The 14,090-nt window shown below is 35.5% G+C and overlaps 1 protein-coding gene across 3 annotated transcripts in view; it reads left to right on the top strand.

Moving 5' to 3' along the window:
• Rad51c (RAD51 paralog C) overlaps window positions 1-14,090 on the top strand; it is a 145,905-nt gene that overhangs the window by 1,048 nt on the left and 130,767 nt on the right. For all 3 annotated transcript variants that reach the window (XM_033762943.1, XM_010626704.2, XM_010626703.2), the window contains exons 2-7: window positions 200-461; window positions 969-1,135; window positions 2,774-2,907; window positions 5,363-5,494; window positions 10,449-10,515; window positions 11,790-11,850. In XM_033762943.1, coding sequence (XP_033618834.1) covers window positions 200-461; window positions 969-1,135; window positions 2,774-2,907; window positions 5,363-5,494; window positions 10,449-10,515; window positions 11,790-11,850 — 823 coding nt within the window. The remainder of the gene's footprint in view (window positions 1-199; window positions 462-968; window positions 1,136-2,773; window positions 2,908-5,362; window positions 5,495-10,448; window positions 10,516-11,789; window positions 11,851-14,090) is intronic.

Below are 14,090 nucleotides of genomic sequence, written 5' to 3'. Positions count from 1 at the left end.
AAGATAGGTGTTTTTTTTTCTTTTGCAGTACTGGGTTGGAACCTGTGCTTCATACATGCTAGGTTGGAGTGCTACCACTGAGCTACATCCTTATTATCATGTGGTTATCTAAAAATTAAAATTAATGAGGACGAACCATTATTGTGCTAGACTTTTAAATCTCTAAAATCAACGTTTTTATTTCATATTTTACTTTCAGAAGCTGGGATATCTAAAGAGGAAGCCTTAGAAACTCTGCAAATTTTAAGAAGAGAATGTCTCACAAATAAACCAAGAAATGATAGTACATCTGATACTTCATGCAGGAAGTATACAGCCCTGGATCTTCTTGAGCAGGAGCATACCCAAGGCTTCATAGTTACCTTCTGTTCAGCACTAGATAACATTCTTGGAGGTGGCATACCCTTAATGAAAACAACAGAAATTTGTGGTGCACCAGGTGTTGGAAAAACACAATTATGGTAAAATAAGATGTTCCTGTCTTGAGGGTGGATTTAATAGCATTTTATGTAAATAATGTGCTTTGGGTTTATAGTCAGGAGAGCAAGAAAAGGCTTACCTGGCTCTTAGTTGTATGTGTATATGCATCAAATAAAAACCAGCTTCTTAACAAAAATGTTTCTTTTGCAGTGTTCTATTGTGGTCACTAGGGTAAACAGGCAGTCTTTATTAATTCAAACATTTGAAAGATTTATGCATGGTAAGAAAGGGTTCCATTTCCAGAAGCCTAAAAAACACAGAAAGTCCTTAATCTTGATTTCTGGATACGCCATTCTCTCTAATCCCAGCATCAGTTTGTTTGCAGACATCTGGAGGCATGGAGAGTCAGCCATCTCCGTTGCCTTGGGTAGGATACTTGTATTTATAAGTGCTTTTAGAGGTGTCTCCCTGGTCATTATCTGGTGTTTGAAAAATATTGCTTTAATGACAGTGATAATCATTTGATCATTTGACTTATTTTTTGACAGTATGCAATTGGCAATAGATGTGCAGATACCAGAATGTCTTGGAGGAGTGGCAGGGGAAGCTGTTTTCATTGATACAGAGGGAAGTTTTATGGTTGAGAGAGTGGTAGACCTTGCTACTGCCTGCATTCAACACCTTCATCTTATAGCAGGAACACACAGGGAAGAAGGTAAGTTAACAAATACTCCTCCTTTTTCCCATATTACAAAGATAGTTTGCATTTGTACCCATCTTATATCTCAGCAAGAGACTGTGAAACTTAATTACATAATAGTGCATTAGTGTTAAGTTCTCATATGTCTGTTATAAAATGAGAAATGCCACAGCCTGAAGTGGGCTTGCTTGCTTTCTTTCTTTGTATTGGTTTTTTTGAGACAGGGTCAACTATGTGGTTCACATTGCCCTGGAACTCATTATGTAGCCAGGCTGGTCCCAAACTCTCAGCAATCCTCCTGCCTCAGCCTCCTGAGTTCTGGGACTACAAGCATGTGCCACCACGCCCACCTTTTTTATAACTTTATTCTTTTTGGTACCGGGGATTGAACTCAAGATCTTGTGCTTGCAAGGCAGGTGGTGGAACCACTGAGCTAAATCTCCGGCTATTTTATAGTTTTTCTTACTACACTACCTTTGGGGCAAAACTTTTTTCTTCTGTATTTCAGTGCATGACTATAAATCACCATATTCCAAGTTGCTAATGTGTACACTTAGTATAAGGCAGTGTTGATAAATGCATTCAGTGTATGTAGACTTCCATATTGTGTTTCCCAAAAATGAAAGATAGTTTTCAAAACCATGTTTAGAAATATTTGAAATTTAAGCTGATTGGCCTGTTGAAGTTTTGAATAGTGTGTAATTTACATCCCTGACCCTGTTTGTTTATTTTTATTTTAAGACAGGATCTTGCTAAGTTGCTTGGGCTAGGTTCAAACTCACTTCGAATGATAGAGTGCTAGGATTACCGGTATGCACCACTGCACCTGGCACCTGTACATTTTATTTTATTATTTTGGTACTGGGGATCAAACTTGGGACCTTGTTCTTGCAAGGCAGGTATGTACATTTTAAATTGCAATAATTAATTGCTTTCTCTCCGAAATGTGTACCAAACCAAACTTGTTATTTCCTGATCTAAATCCAAGCATTTTATATCATTGTTTCTACTTAAATACTGTACACCAGTCAAAGGAAAAATGCTTCACTTAAATATTTTTCCTTTTTACTCTTAATTTCTAGTCTTAAAAAAACAATAAGAGAAACGTCCTTTATGAAGAGATATGAAAATAGAAAAAAGTCAGTCATTAAAGTACTAGTTAGATCAGGCATGGTGGTACTTGCCTATAATCCAAGCCCTTAGAAACTGCGTAGTTTAGCGAGACCCTGTCTGATAATAGAGAAAACTCTGGATTTCTATGTGAATTAGCAATTTCTAGATAGCCTAGTACATTAAGAAACAGTGGAAAAGATGAAAAAGAGGTCAGGAATTATGAAATGATAGTTTATAATGACTATGCTGTAATTTTGTCATCTTTCAAATAAAGTTTGTTATACAAAATGCAGCCCTTTATTATTAAAGAGTATTGCTTTTCTACAATTGTTGGCCTATTAAAACAAGTAAAACTAGATGGGCATAGTGGCACATACCTGTAATTCTAGCACTTGTCATGAGTTTGAAGCCAGCCTGGGCAACATAATGAGTTTAAGGCCAGCCTGAAACGCATAGCAGGACCCTGCCTTAAAAAACCAAACAAAAAAAAAAAGTAAAAGTTATTCAGATTGCTTTAAGTTGCTTTCTTGTTTGTTTCAGAACACCAAAAAGCTTTGGAGGATTTCACTATGGAAAATATTCTTTCCCATATTTACTATTTTCATTGTCACGATTACACAGAGCTACTGGCCCAAGTTTATCTCCTTCCTGATTTCCTTTCAGATCACCCAAAGGTATGGGTCAAACTACTGAAATATAACTAACCAAGTATCTTTGGAGGTATTTAATAAACATGAAAACAAAACACAGCATAAAATTAAAATCAAAACCCATCTTCTTTGGTGCCCTATAGTTTATATTTATTTTGCATACATGTGTTTGCACATTATTCAAACTTCAACTTCAAAGATACTTAAATATACATTATCCAGGTATATGTGTATATGAGTATGTGAAGTTTTTGTTTTTGTTTGTTACTGGGGATCAAACGCTTTTATTTATTTGAAGCTAAACATTTATTGGTACATTTTAGATATACATATAAATATTTAGCTTAATAAAACCAAAAAAATTTACTTAAAAAAAAAGCTGGGTGTGATGGCACATTCTTATAGTTCCAGCCCTCAGGAAGCCTTTTTTTTAAAGAAAATTTAATGATAAACTTTTGGAAACATATACAAATTGAGTGCAATTTTATAGAATCTATTGGATCTGTTCAAGAATAAATACTGGCAAAATTTTAAGACTGAAATTCCAAGTAGTCTGAGGTTTCATGGACCCAGTAGTAGCAGTGACTGTTTCTTTGATTTTCCGTGATATTATGGAAGAACACAGTTGACAGGGAAAATGCAACATAGATAGAAACAAATAGAGAAATGAATAGACTAGCTAGTCATCTGTAATCCCAGATACTATAGAGGCTAAGTCAGGTGAATTATAAGTTTGAGGCCACTCTATGCAATTTAGCAAGACCCCATTTCAGAATTAAAAAGGATCCAGGAGTGGTTACACACACCAGTAATATCAGCACTCTGGGAGGCTAAGGCAAGAGGTTTAAAAGTTTAAGCCTAACTTAGCCTAGCCTAGCCAATTTAGCAAGATTTTGATTTAATTTTGAGATCCTATCTCAAGATTTAAAAAAAAAAAGTTTGTCGAAAAAGGGCTGAGGTGAAGGAAAAGACAAGAAAATAAGTGAAAATAAAAGGAATAATGGAAACAAAGCTTTTGTACACAGGGAGGGGAAGGGGCTTAAGGGGGAGAAAGGGTTCAACTCACAGTACTAAAAAAATAGATAGGTAAATAAAAAATAAAAAGGGCTGGATATGTCCTAGCTCAGTGGTAGTGTTTCCCTGGGTTTAATCCCCAGTACTGAAAAAAAAAAAAAAAGAATGAGTGAAAGATTAAAACATTACTTAGCTGAATTTAGTGGGCTTTAGTTTCAAGTATTCAGAAGACAGAGACAGGACGATCATTTGGGAGCAGCCTGGGCAACATAGACTGTATGATAGTGTGTTTATTGTCCTAGTTATTGAAAGGCTGAGTCAGGAGGATCACTGAGGCCCAGGAGTTCAAGGCCACCGTGTGTGTGTGTGTGTGTGTGTGATAATTACCAAGGCATTGCTTCAGAAAAGCCTTTTCTTAAAGTTAACCCCAGCCATGTAGGAAAAAAATTAGCCTTATAGTTTTTGTTTGTTTATATTTAAATTGATTTCGAGATTCTTTTTGATTTTTGAGTCTTAGCATTATATACTGGCTTACTGCTCTGACTTCACTGTTTATATGTCGATAAATTATTCTAACTTCACTGAATTTTTTGTAATCAAAACTTTTGTGGTGCACATGCCAAACAAGCATTCTACGACTGAGCAACATCTCCAGGTCGCAAAAAGCTTTTAATGTCAGTTTCACTAATAATTATAAAATGTCATAAAAATTTATTATCTGCACATAAACTTTCTTGGTTAGAATTCAAGACAAACCTTATTGTGAGTTTTTTTTTTAATTATAATCGATTCTGTGATGGTTATTTGCCCTATGATGCATTTGAAATTAAGGGAGAAAAGTAAACCCAGAAATTAACTTTTTGAAGAAGATGTTATCATTTAATATTTGAAAAGATTGTTGCTTTTCAATTTTTTTGAGATGGAATCTCAATATTTTATACAGGCTAGTCTTGAACTGATGGGTTTAAATAGTCCTCCTGCCCCAGTTTGCCAAATAGCTGTAACCATAGCAATGGGCACCATATAAGTAAGGCTTATGCTTTAGTGATAAATTGTAAAGCCAGAGTACATTTTAGCTTTATTTTATTTTATTTGGTAGCAGCGATCAAACTCAGGACCTTGTGCTTGTGAGGCAGGCACAGTGCCACTGAGTATTTTATTTAAATGAGATAAGATCTCAGTATGGTACATGGGCTGGCCTTGAACTCAGGCCTCCTGCTTTAGTTTCTCCAATAGCTGGGAGTACAGGCATGTGTTTCCACACCCAGCTCTATATTTTAACAGTTAATGAGTACTGTACAAATCATTGGATAAATAGACTCATAACTCTCCAAAAGAAAGCCTTTCTTTGGAGAGTTGGAAATAAAGCCTTAGATTTTAAGGTTTGTTTCTGTAATGGAATATGCTTTTTGGATGCCACTTTAATTTTTAATATCAAAGCTACTTTTATCTCTTCCATATTTAGGTTCGATTAGTGATAGTAGATGGCATTGCTTTTCCTTTTCGTCATGACCTTGATGACCTATCCCTCCGGACTCGATTACTAAACGGCCTAGCACAGCAAATGATCAGCCTTGCAAATCATCATAGATTAGCTGTAAGTATTACTGATTAAGAAAATTTTATGAAAGTCAAGAGTATATAATATTAATTTCTATGTCTAGAAGTTGCAAAATACATTTTGCCTAACAAAGGAAATAATGCACACAGTTTTGAAGTTTTGTTTTGGATTGGTTTCTACAAAGAATTAATTCCATTAAGAAATATTTAATTTTTTCTTCAAATTAAAAAGCATAATACATGGGTCCAGGGATTTGGCTCAGTGGTTCTGTTGTCTGACTTGTAAGCACAAGGGCCCAAGTTCGATCCCCGGTACCACAAAAAAAAAAAAGCATAATATGTGCCATTTTAAAAAATGGACTTTGATAAAGAAATGTCATATTTAGTGATTGCAGTACTTTCCTTGTTAAATATATTGGATGTTTTTCAGGTCCTCCTTTTCCTTTACTGAGTTTTTGATCATTACGTAGTGCCCATACAAACTCAGAAAAATGATGTAATGTAATCAACCTAGATATTTTGAGGTATAGCCAACTTTTCTAGATTTGAAATGTGAGGAGAGATGTAAATAAAAATACAGAAGTGAAGAGATAAAAATGAAGTAGGCTAGTAGGCCTAGTGTGGTGGCACACACCTATAATTTAGCACTTGGAGTTCAACACATAGTACCACAAAAAAAGTTAAAAAGAAAAATGTTGAGTTTAATACCCATTACCAAAAAAAAAAAAAACTCTGTAGCACATATCTATAATACATATTAAAAACGAAGAACTTCCTCTATACAATTTAAAACTTTTTTTTTTTTTTTTTTTTTTTTTTTTTTTTTTGAGATAGGATCTCACCATGTAGTTCTGGCTGGTCTTGAACTCAGCAGTCCTCCTGCCTCAGCCTCCTGAGTGCTGGTATTACAGGTGTGCACCACCACACCTGACCTAAAACACACATATTTTAAGTTTTTAGATTTTTCCATAATCTGAAAAGCATAGTATTCTGTTTAAACCATTTCTTGCCATTAATTGTAATTTAACACTGCTAATACCAGCATCAATGAAGAGTCCCCCAGTAGAGGGCACTCCAGACTAGGGGGTTATAGAATTTTTATTTTTTTGGTACTGACGATCAGCTCAGGACCTTGCGCCTCCAAGGCCTTTTTCATGTTTTTGAGACAATATCTTGCTAAATTGCCCAGGCTTAGCTTGATCTTGCAATCTTCCTACCTCTGGCTTCCAGAATGCTAGGTTGCTGGTGTGTACTGCCATACCTGGTATTAGGTTTTAACAGAAATAATTTTATCTTTTCTGGTTAAAAGTAGTCCAGCTAGAAGCTGGATGTGTTTGCGAATACCTGTAATCCCAGCACTAGGGTGGTGGAGGAAGGAGGATGGATGCTAGTTTGAGGCCAGCTTGGACTATATACAGTGAGTTCAAGGCCAACCAGAATTACATAGTGAGACTGTCTCAAAAAACCAAACAGAGAGCTGGGGATTTAGTTCAGTGATTCTGTGCCTGCCTTGCAAGCTCAAGGTCCTGAGTTCTATTCCCAGTGCTGAAAAAAAAAAAAAAAACAGAACAAAAATAGTCCAGCTGGATGAAGTTGTGCACACACCTGTGTAATCCTAATACTCGGGATGCTGAGCCAGGAAACCCAACCTGGGCTTCAGAGTCAGGTCAAACCTACACTGTAGTGCATAGCAAGACCCTGTCTGGAAAACAAAACAAAACAAAATTAAAATATATGAACAAAAATTCATCCAAATAAGAACATCAAATGCCACAATGTTTATGAAGTGATGTAAATATAAATGTACATACATGGCTGGGCACAGTGGCTCGTGTCTGTTATCCCAGCTACTTGGGAGGCTAACGTAGGAGGATGGCAAGTTCTAAGGCAATTTAGCAACTTAGTGCGATCCTGTCTCAGATAATAAAGGGCTGTCATGTAGCTCAGAGCTAAGGTCATTGTTCACTCCCTAGTTCTGCAAAACAAACAACAATGAATAAATTGGTAAAAATTGAAAATGTTGGGAAAATAGCTTAGTGGGTTATATAGTTCAAGGCCAGCCTGAAACACATAGCGAGACCCTGTCTCAAAAAAAAAAAACAAAAAGAAAAGAATAACCGAAATGATCAAAGTATAAACAGTGCCTATTTTGAGGGACAAAATTTTGTATAATTGGGTACATTTCTTCTTACATTATAAATTGCTTGATTTTCTTTTTAGTTAGCATATACAAAAACATGCATACCTCTTGATAATAAATATATTTTACAAATTTCAAGTATGCATGCTTATAGAGAAAAATACTTAGAAAATGATTATCTGTTACTCAGGGATGTTTGATGTACATATTTCTCCAGACTATGTTATGCATATACAACAGTACTTTTTAGAAAATGAGGTAATATTATGCATGCTGTTATTGTAAAACTTTATTTTTTTACTTAATATATTATGAACACCTTCCCTTGTATACTATTTATATGTCTGCCTTACCTTAGCAGCTTTTCTGGGACTGGGAATTGAGCCCAGGGTCTTTTCACTGAATTATATTCCCAATCCTTCTGAAAATTATTTTGGGACAACCACTGGTGAAGCTACTTAGGCCAGGCAGGAACTTGCCATTTTCCTGCCTCAGTTTCCCCAAGTGTTGAGATTACAGGTATGAGCCACCATGCCCATCAACTGAAGTATTTTTAAAGTGCTGCAGTTCATAATTTTGAAGTGATTGTTAATTATTTTAAAAACTTGAGAAGTTTGTTTAGAGGCTTGAAGTAGGTATACAATCATTTTCATTTATTTCTATCATGGTAAACCCTAAATTTTATACAAATAATATAATAATTACTTTATAAAAGTTTGCTATGAGTTGGAAATTAATTTTAGAATGTTGACGAACTAGTTAGCTAGTACTTTTACTTAAATTTTCTTTTTTTTGGTACCAGGGATCAAACTCAGGACCTCATGCTTGCCAGGCAGGCCTGGCCCATACATTTTCTTGAAGATACACTCTCACCTAGCACTGGCTTACTTAATTGAACTTCTGGAAAGAGAAATGTGCAATGTAGTACAGTAGCATGGCTTTTATTTCCACTTTCATTAAAAAAAATTTTAGTAGTATATGTTTGTGATACATAATGAATACATTCACATATTGTAACAATCTTAATCCTTTTTGCTTTCCCTCCTCTGCTCTGCATGACTTTTCAACACTTGAAATATGGCTGATGTTACCGAGGAACTAAATCTCTAGTTTTAACTTTAAAATATGCATCTGACTAATTAATGGCTATGGAATTAGAGCACCTCTAAACAAAAAGTGTCAGCATAAGTACATATCCTAGTGGCTACAGTTTCAGCACTTGGGAGTATGTACAGTAAAAGGTATTGCTCAGCATGTTGGGAATGCCAGTAATGTTTCAGTTAATTACCACTTAAAATTCTTGCCTAGTTCTTTCTAAGGTGTCTGCTGTGAGGTAACAAAGGAGAGAGGTACTATGGTACTTAAAGAGGGAGGATTAAAAAAAGAAAAAAAATCTCCTGTCATCCATTTGGTTATCTGGTTGAGGTCTAAATGGACCATCAACTCATTTGTAGGTAAAATTTTTAGGGCATTACCATAGCAATGGAAACAACCAAACAGCCTTTTCTTTCTTAGATTTCTTATGGAACTGATGATTTTTTTTTCAGTATACAACTTTCCTTTATTGTTTTTCAAACTTTTTTTAAAAATCAGTTTCATTTTATAATTGTAACTGTCTAGAGAGAAGATTGGTATTGGAAGAATATTTAAAATAACCATTTCTGGAGAATTCTAGATAAAAAGATGTCAGATAATCTGACTTACTAAATTAGCCTTAAGCACTTTTGTTTATTCTTACTGTCAGGGCTGGGGCATGTTGTTCAGTGGTAGAGTATGTGCTTGGCATGCAAGACTTTTATTTTTTTATTTTTTTATTTTTTTTGGTACCAGAGATTGAAATCAGGACCTTACGCTTGCAAGGCAGGTAGCAGAACCACTGAGCTAAATCCCCAGCCCTGGCATGCAAGTCTTTAGGTTTAATCCTGGCACCCCCCCAAAAAAAATTACTGTTTCTAAACATGGAATCTTTTCTATATATCTCTATTCCACTTCAAAACAAAACTCTGATTATTTATTCCAAGCTTCAGATTTCTCCTGTGTAAAACTGAGATAATAATAGTGCCTCACTCAAAGAGTAGTTGTGAAGATTAAATAATGAAAGCAAATTGTTTTTAACAGTTTATGGCATATATTAAGTGGTAATAAGTGTTCATTATCACTACTAAATCTTTGTTTGTGTTTTGGTTGTTTCTGTTGGCATATACAAAACTTAAATTTTATATTATTTATATGGTTTTATGAGACAAAGTCTCATTATATATTCCAGGCCAGCTTGAACTTCCTGTGTAACCCTGGCTGGCCTTGAACCCTCCTGCCTAAGCCATACAAAACTTCAATTATAAAAGTAAAATTATTCCAGTGCTCCCAGTTAAGTTTTTATTCCTTAGGCCTTTATGTATTGCTTGATATAATTTATTCTTCTCTTTTTATAATAAGAACTTTTTTTAATCTGTTAAATGTTTTCTGAGCAATATAAGACATGTTTTCAGATAATTATTTTTTATGAGCAAATTTCTTTTTAAGTACTAGGGATTAAACCTGGGGACTTTACACTAAGCTAACTCCTCAACTGTTTTTTGTTTTGTTTTGTTTTTAATTTTGAGACAAAATTGTTAAGTTACCCAAGTCTTGTTAAGTTACCCAAGCTGGGATTGAATTATCCTTCTTCAGCCTCCCTGAGTGTTGGCATTACAGATGTGTGTTGTCATGCCTGGATTATTTTTTTTAATAATCAGAAAAAATTTTCTTAAGTATGTTTTAGCAGTTATATCCAGAATAATAAAATCGCAGAACTATTAACTTGATAATATTTTGATAGAGACTCAACATTTCTCACATTTTACTTTTGTAGGTAATTTTAACCAACCAAATGACAACAAAGATTGATAAAAATCAGGCTTTGCTGGTTCCTGCTTTAGGTAGGTAAATTAATGAGATAAACATTTTTAGCTTAATACATTTTTTCCTACCTTTCCATTTGATGCTAGTTGAATATTATCAGGTCCATGACAACAGACTATTTTTATTTACTTATATATCTTACCACCAAGCACAGTGCTCCATAGTAATGAATGGTCCTTTGACTTTTTAAACCAATATTTATTAAACATCCATTATCTGGCAACTATTATGTCAGCCACTTGAAATAAAAACATTCAAAAAATGATTCTTGCTATCACAATCTCATGTTGAGGCCCAGGGATTTAGCTCAGTGGTTCTGCTGCCTGCCTCTCAAGTACAAGGACCCAAGTTCTATCCCTGGTACCAAAAAAACTCATGTTGAGGTTGCAGGTGTAGCTTAGTATATGAGCACCTTCTAATGTGTGTGGTGCAGTCCTGGATTCTATCCCTAGCACTGTAAAAAAACAAAAACAAAACGAAGTAATCTCACAGTCTTAGGAAGAAAAGTGAATCCATTTATATACAAATCATTCTATAGCATACTATGACTGTCCTAATTTCAGTCATGATTTTGTTAAAACACACTGCTTTAAGATTGATTTCCACTAAAATCTATAAGCATATTCTGTTTGCCAGGTATGGCGATGTGCACCTGTCATCGCAGGTACTTGAAAGGCTGAGGTAGGAGGATCACTTGAGCCCAGGAGTTTGAGGCCAGTGTAGGCATCATACTGAGACACCTGTCTTTAAAACAATTTGTTTTTGGTACCAGGGATTGAGCTCAGGACCTTGCGCTTGTGAGGCAGGCAGCAGCACCACTGAGCTAATTCCCTGGCCCTAAAAAATTTTTTTAAAGAATATTCTGTTAGAGTTCTTATTTCTGGGGCTCAGAAATATGTTAGTAGGCCTGATGATGTGGAAGACTGACAAAGACATCTATAGAAATCAGTAAGTTCTCTAAAAGCAAATAGAAGATAATGATTTGACTTATTTCTCTATGTAGATGAACTATTAATCTTAGGATGTTACTCATATGCAAGTTTTTTGAAACTAAGTACAGTGTATGCTTTTTTTTGAGGCACTTCTAAGTTGCATGTTGTGATCCTCCTGCCTTAGCCAAGTGGTCCAGGGGTGCACCTGGGATTACCCTCGTGCATCACTGGGCCCAGTTCCAAGTATATTCGTGTTATGTTAAATTTAGTAAAGTAAGATGACTATTTGGTCAGAGGCATTCTAGGAAACATAATCTAGTCAATAAGGGAATATATCATTATCATGTTCTTTTTTTCAGGGGAGAGTTGGGGTCATGCTGCTACAATTAGGCTAATTTTTCATTGGGACCAAAAACAAAGGTCAGTATGGAAACAAGCTAGTATTCTGAATATTAGCATAGTTATACTAAATGTTTAACAGTTTTTTGTTTTTTGCTTAACACTTTCTTAAGTTAGTCCCCAAGAAAAGATTTACAGTGACCCATGAACTAATGCTTTGTTGCCTTGTCAATCACTTAGAACCAACATAGAGACATGTTGTTATATTGTTCATTTAGCTACATAGGGAATTCTTTGGAATATTTAAATGATGGGGTACACACACCTGAAACAAGTAGGTGGCTAAGGAATACCACCCTCTGAAGCTCTTTCAAGTCATTTATTAGCTGCACAAGGAGGTGGTACTCTGTGTTCCTAGAGGGAATTGAAAGAAGAATAAAAGCAGGACAAAAGGAAAACTTTTGAGGTTAGGTTTAGGACTAATTTATACGGAAAATGGGATGGTTTTTCTTAGCTGCTTAATATAGTTCTTGAATGAAATTATGCGTGTTAGTTTTTTCTTCTGTATTTTCCTATCCTGCTTTTATTACCCAGTTCCTTACCTGCCTTTCATAAGTATTGTTCTTTAAAATAAAATCATGACAGCATGAAACCTTTGTGTTTTTAAAGCTGTTGAATAAGGGAATGAGCCAGCTTTCCTTTTCTTTAAAATAGGCCGTTGAATGCTATGAAGTGTTTCAGTTTGTACTTCAAAAAATGTCAGTTTCATGCCAGTCTCTCTGTTTAGTGATTAATTGGTATAACCTAGAGAACATAACATGGAAATGCCTTAATGAAGGAGGCAACTGAGGCAGTGTATGGGTACGGATGGAATAAAGGATCATCTAAATACATTTTGCACCTAGCTGGTGATTTTTTTTTTTTGTCTGCATTTGTTTGTTCTGCAAACTAAAAAAATAAAATCATGCACTCTTGATAAATTAGGTTTTACTTACCTAATCTCTTAGGAAAACATTTCTCAGTATTTTTTTTTCTTTTTTACTGGGGATCAAACTCAGGACCTTGCACTTCCAAGGCAGGTGCAGTGCTACTGAGCTAAATCCCTGGCCCTTTCCATATATGCTTTACAATTAATTCATGTAGTTTATGCCTCCTTTAAAGATGGTATTTCCAGCCAAGTGTGGTGGCACATGATGGTAAGTCCTATACTCTCAGAGGATGAGGCAACAGGAGTGCAAATTTAAGCCCATGGTCGGCTACATCCCCAAGCCTTTTGTTTTGTTTTTTTGTTTGTTGTTTTGAGATAGGGTCTTATTAGGAAGGTGAGGCTGGCCTTGAACTCACTATGTGTTCCAGGCTGGCCTCGAATTTGAGGTGATCTCCTGCCTTACTTTCCTGAGTGCTGGGATTATAGGTGTACACCACCACACACAGCTTGGTTTTTATTTTGAGAGAAAATGTCACCAACTTGCCTAGGCTTGCCTCCAATTTTAGACTCTCCTGCATCAGCCTCCTAAATACTAGGACGATAGGGGTTCCCCATAAGCCTAGTTTATATAATTTTTGTTGTTGTTATTGTTTGAGTTTATTTATTTAGAGATAAGATCTCCCTGTATAGTTTAGGCTCACCTTAAGCCAGCCCATTCTAGCCTTAAATTTGAGATCTTTTGGTCTCAGCCTCCAGAGTGCTAGGATTACAAGCATGTCCTACCATGTCCAGCTACATTGTGTTTTACAATTGACACATTCCCCCTTAATTCTGTAAATAAGTCACTGTATACAGATTGAGTATCCTTTTCCAAAATAGTTGGGATGTAAAGTGCTTTGGATTTCAGATTTTTCCAGATTTTGGAATACTTGCATATTCATAGTGAGATGATTTGGGAATAGGACCCAAGTCTATCCACAGAATTCATTTGTTTTATTTATACCTTATACACATAGCCAGAAGGTAATTTTATATATTTTTAATAATTTTTCGCATGAAACAAAAGTTTGCAGGTATGGAATTTTCTACTTGCAGCACCTGTAATTGCTCAAAAAAGTTTACATTTTGGAGCATTTTGAAATTTGGATTTTCAGATTCAAGATGCTCAGCCTATGTTTGAGCAACAAACGTTGTTAGAAGACTTGGTATGTGGTGGTACATGCCTGTGATGAGCCTGAGGCAGGAGGACTGCTATAAGTTTGAGACCACCTTGGGCTACATAGTTTCAAAAAGGGGTGGGGGCAGGATTTAGCTCAGTAGCCCCTGCCTGCCTTGCAAGAGCAAAGTCCTGAGTTTGATCCCTGGTACTACAAAAAAAAAAAAAAAAAAAAAA

This window comes from Fukomys damarensis, unplaced genomic scaffold (assembly GCF_012274545.1).
Source record: "Fukomys damarensis isolate Sample0158 unplaced genomic scaffold, DMR_v1.0_HiC HiC_scaffold_13, whole genome shotgun sequence".
In the NCBI taxonomy this organism is placed as follows: Eukaryota; Metazoa; Chordata; class Mammalia; order Rodentia; family Bathyergidae; genus Fukomys; species Fukomys damarensis.
The sequence above is the reverse complement of the archived record's forward strand: the minus strand, read 5'-3'. Positions and strand labels throughout refer to the sequence as shown.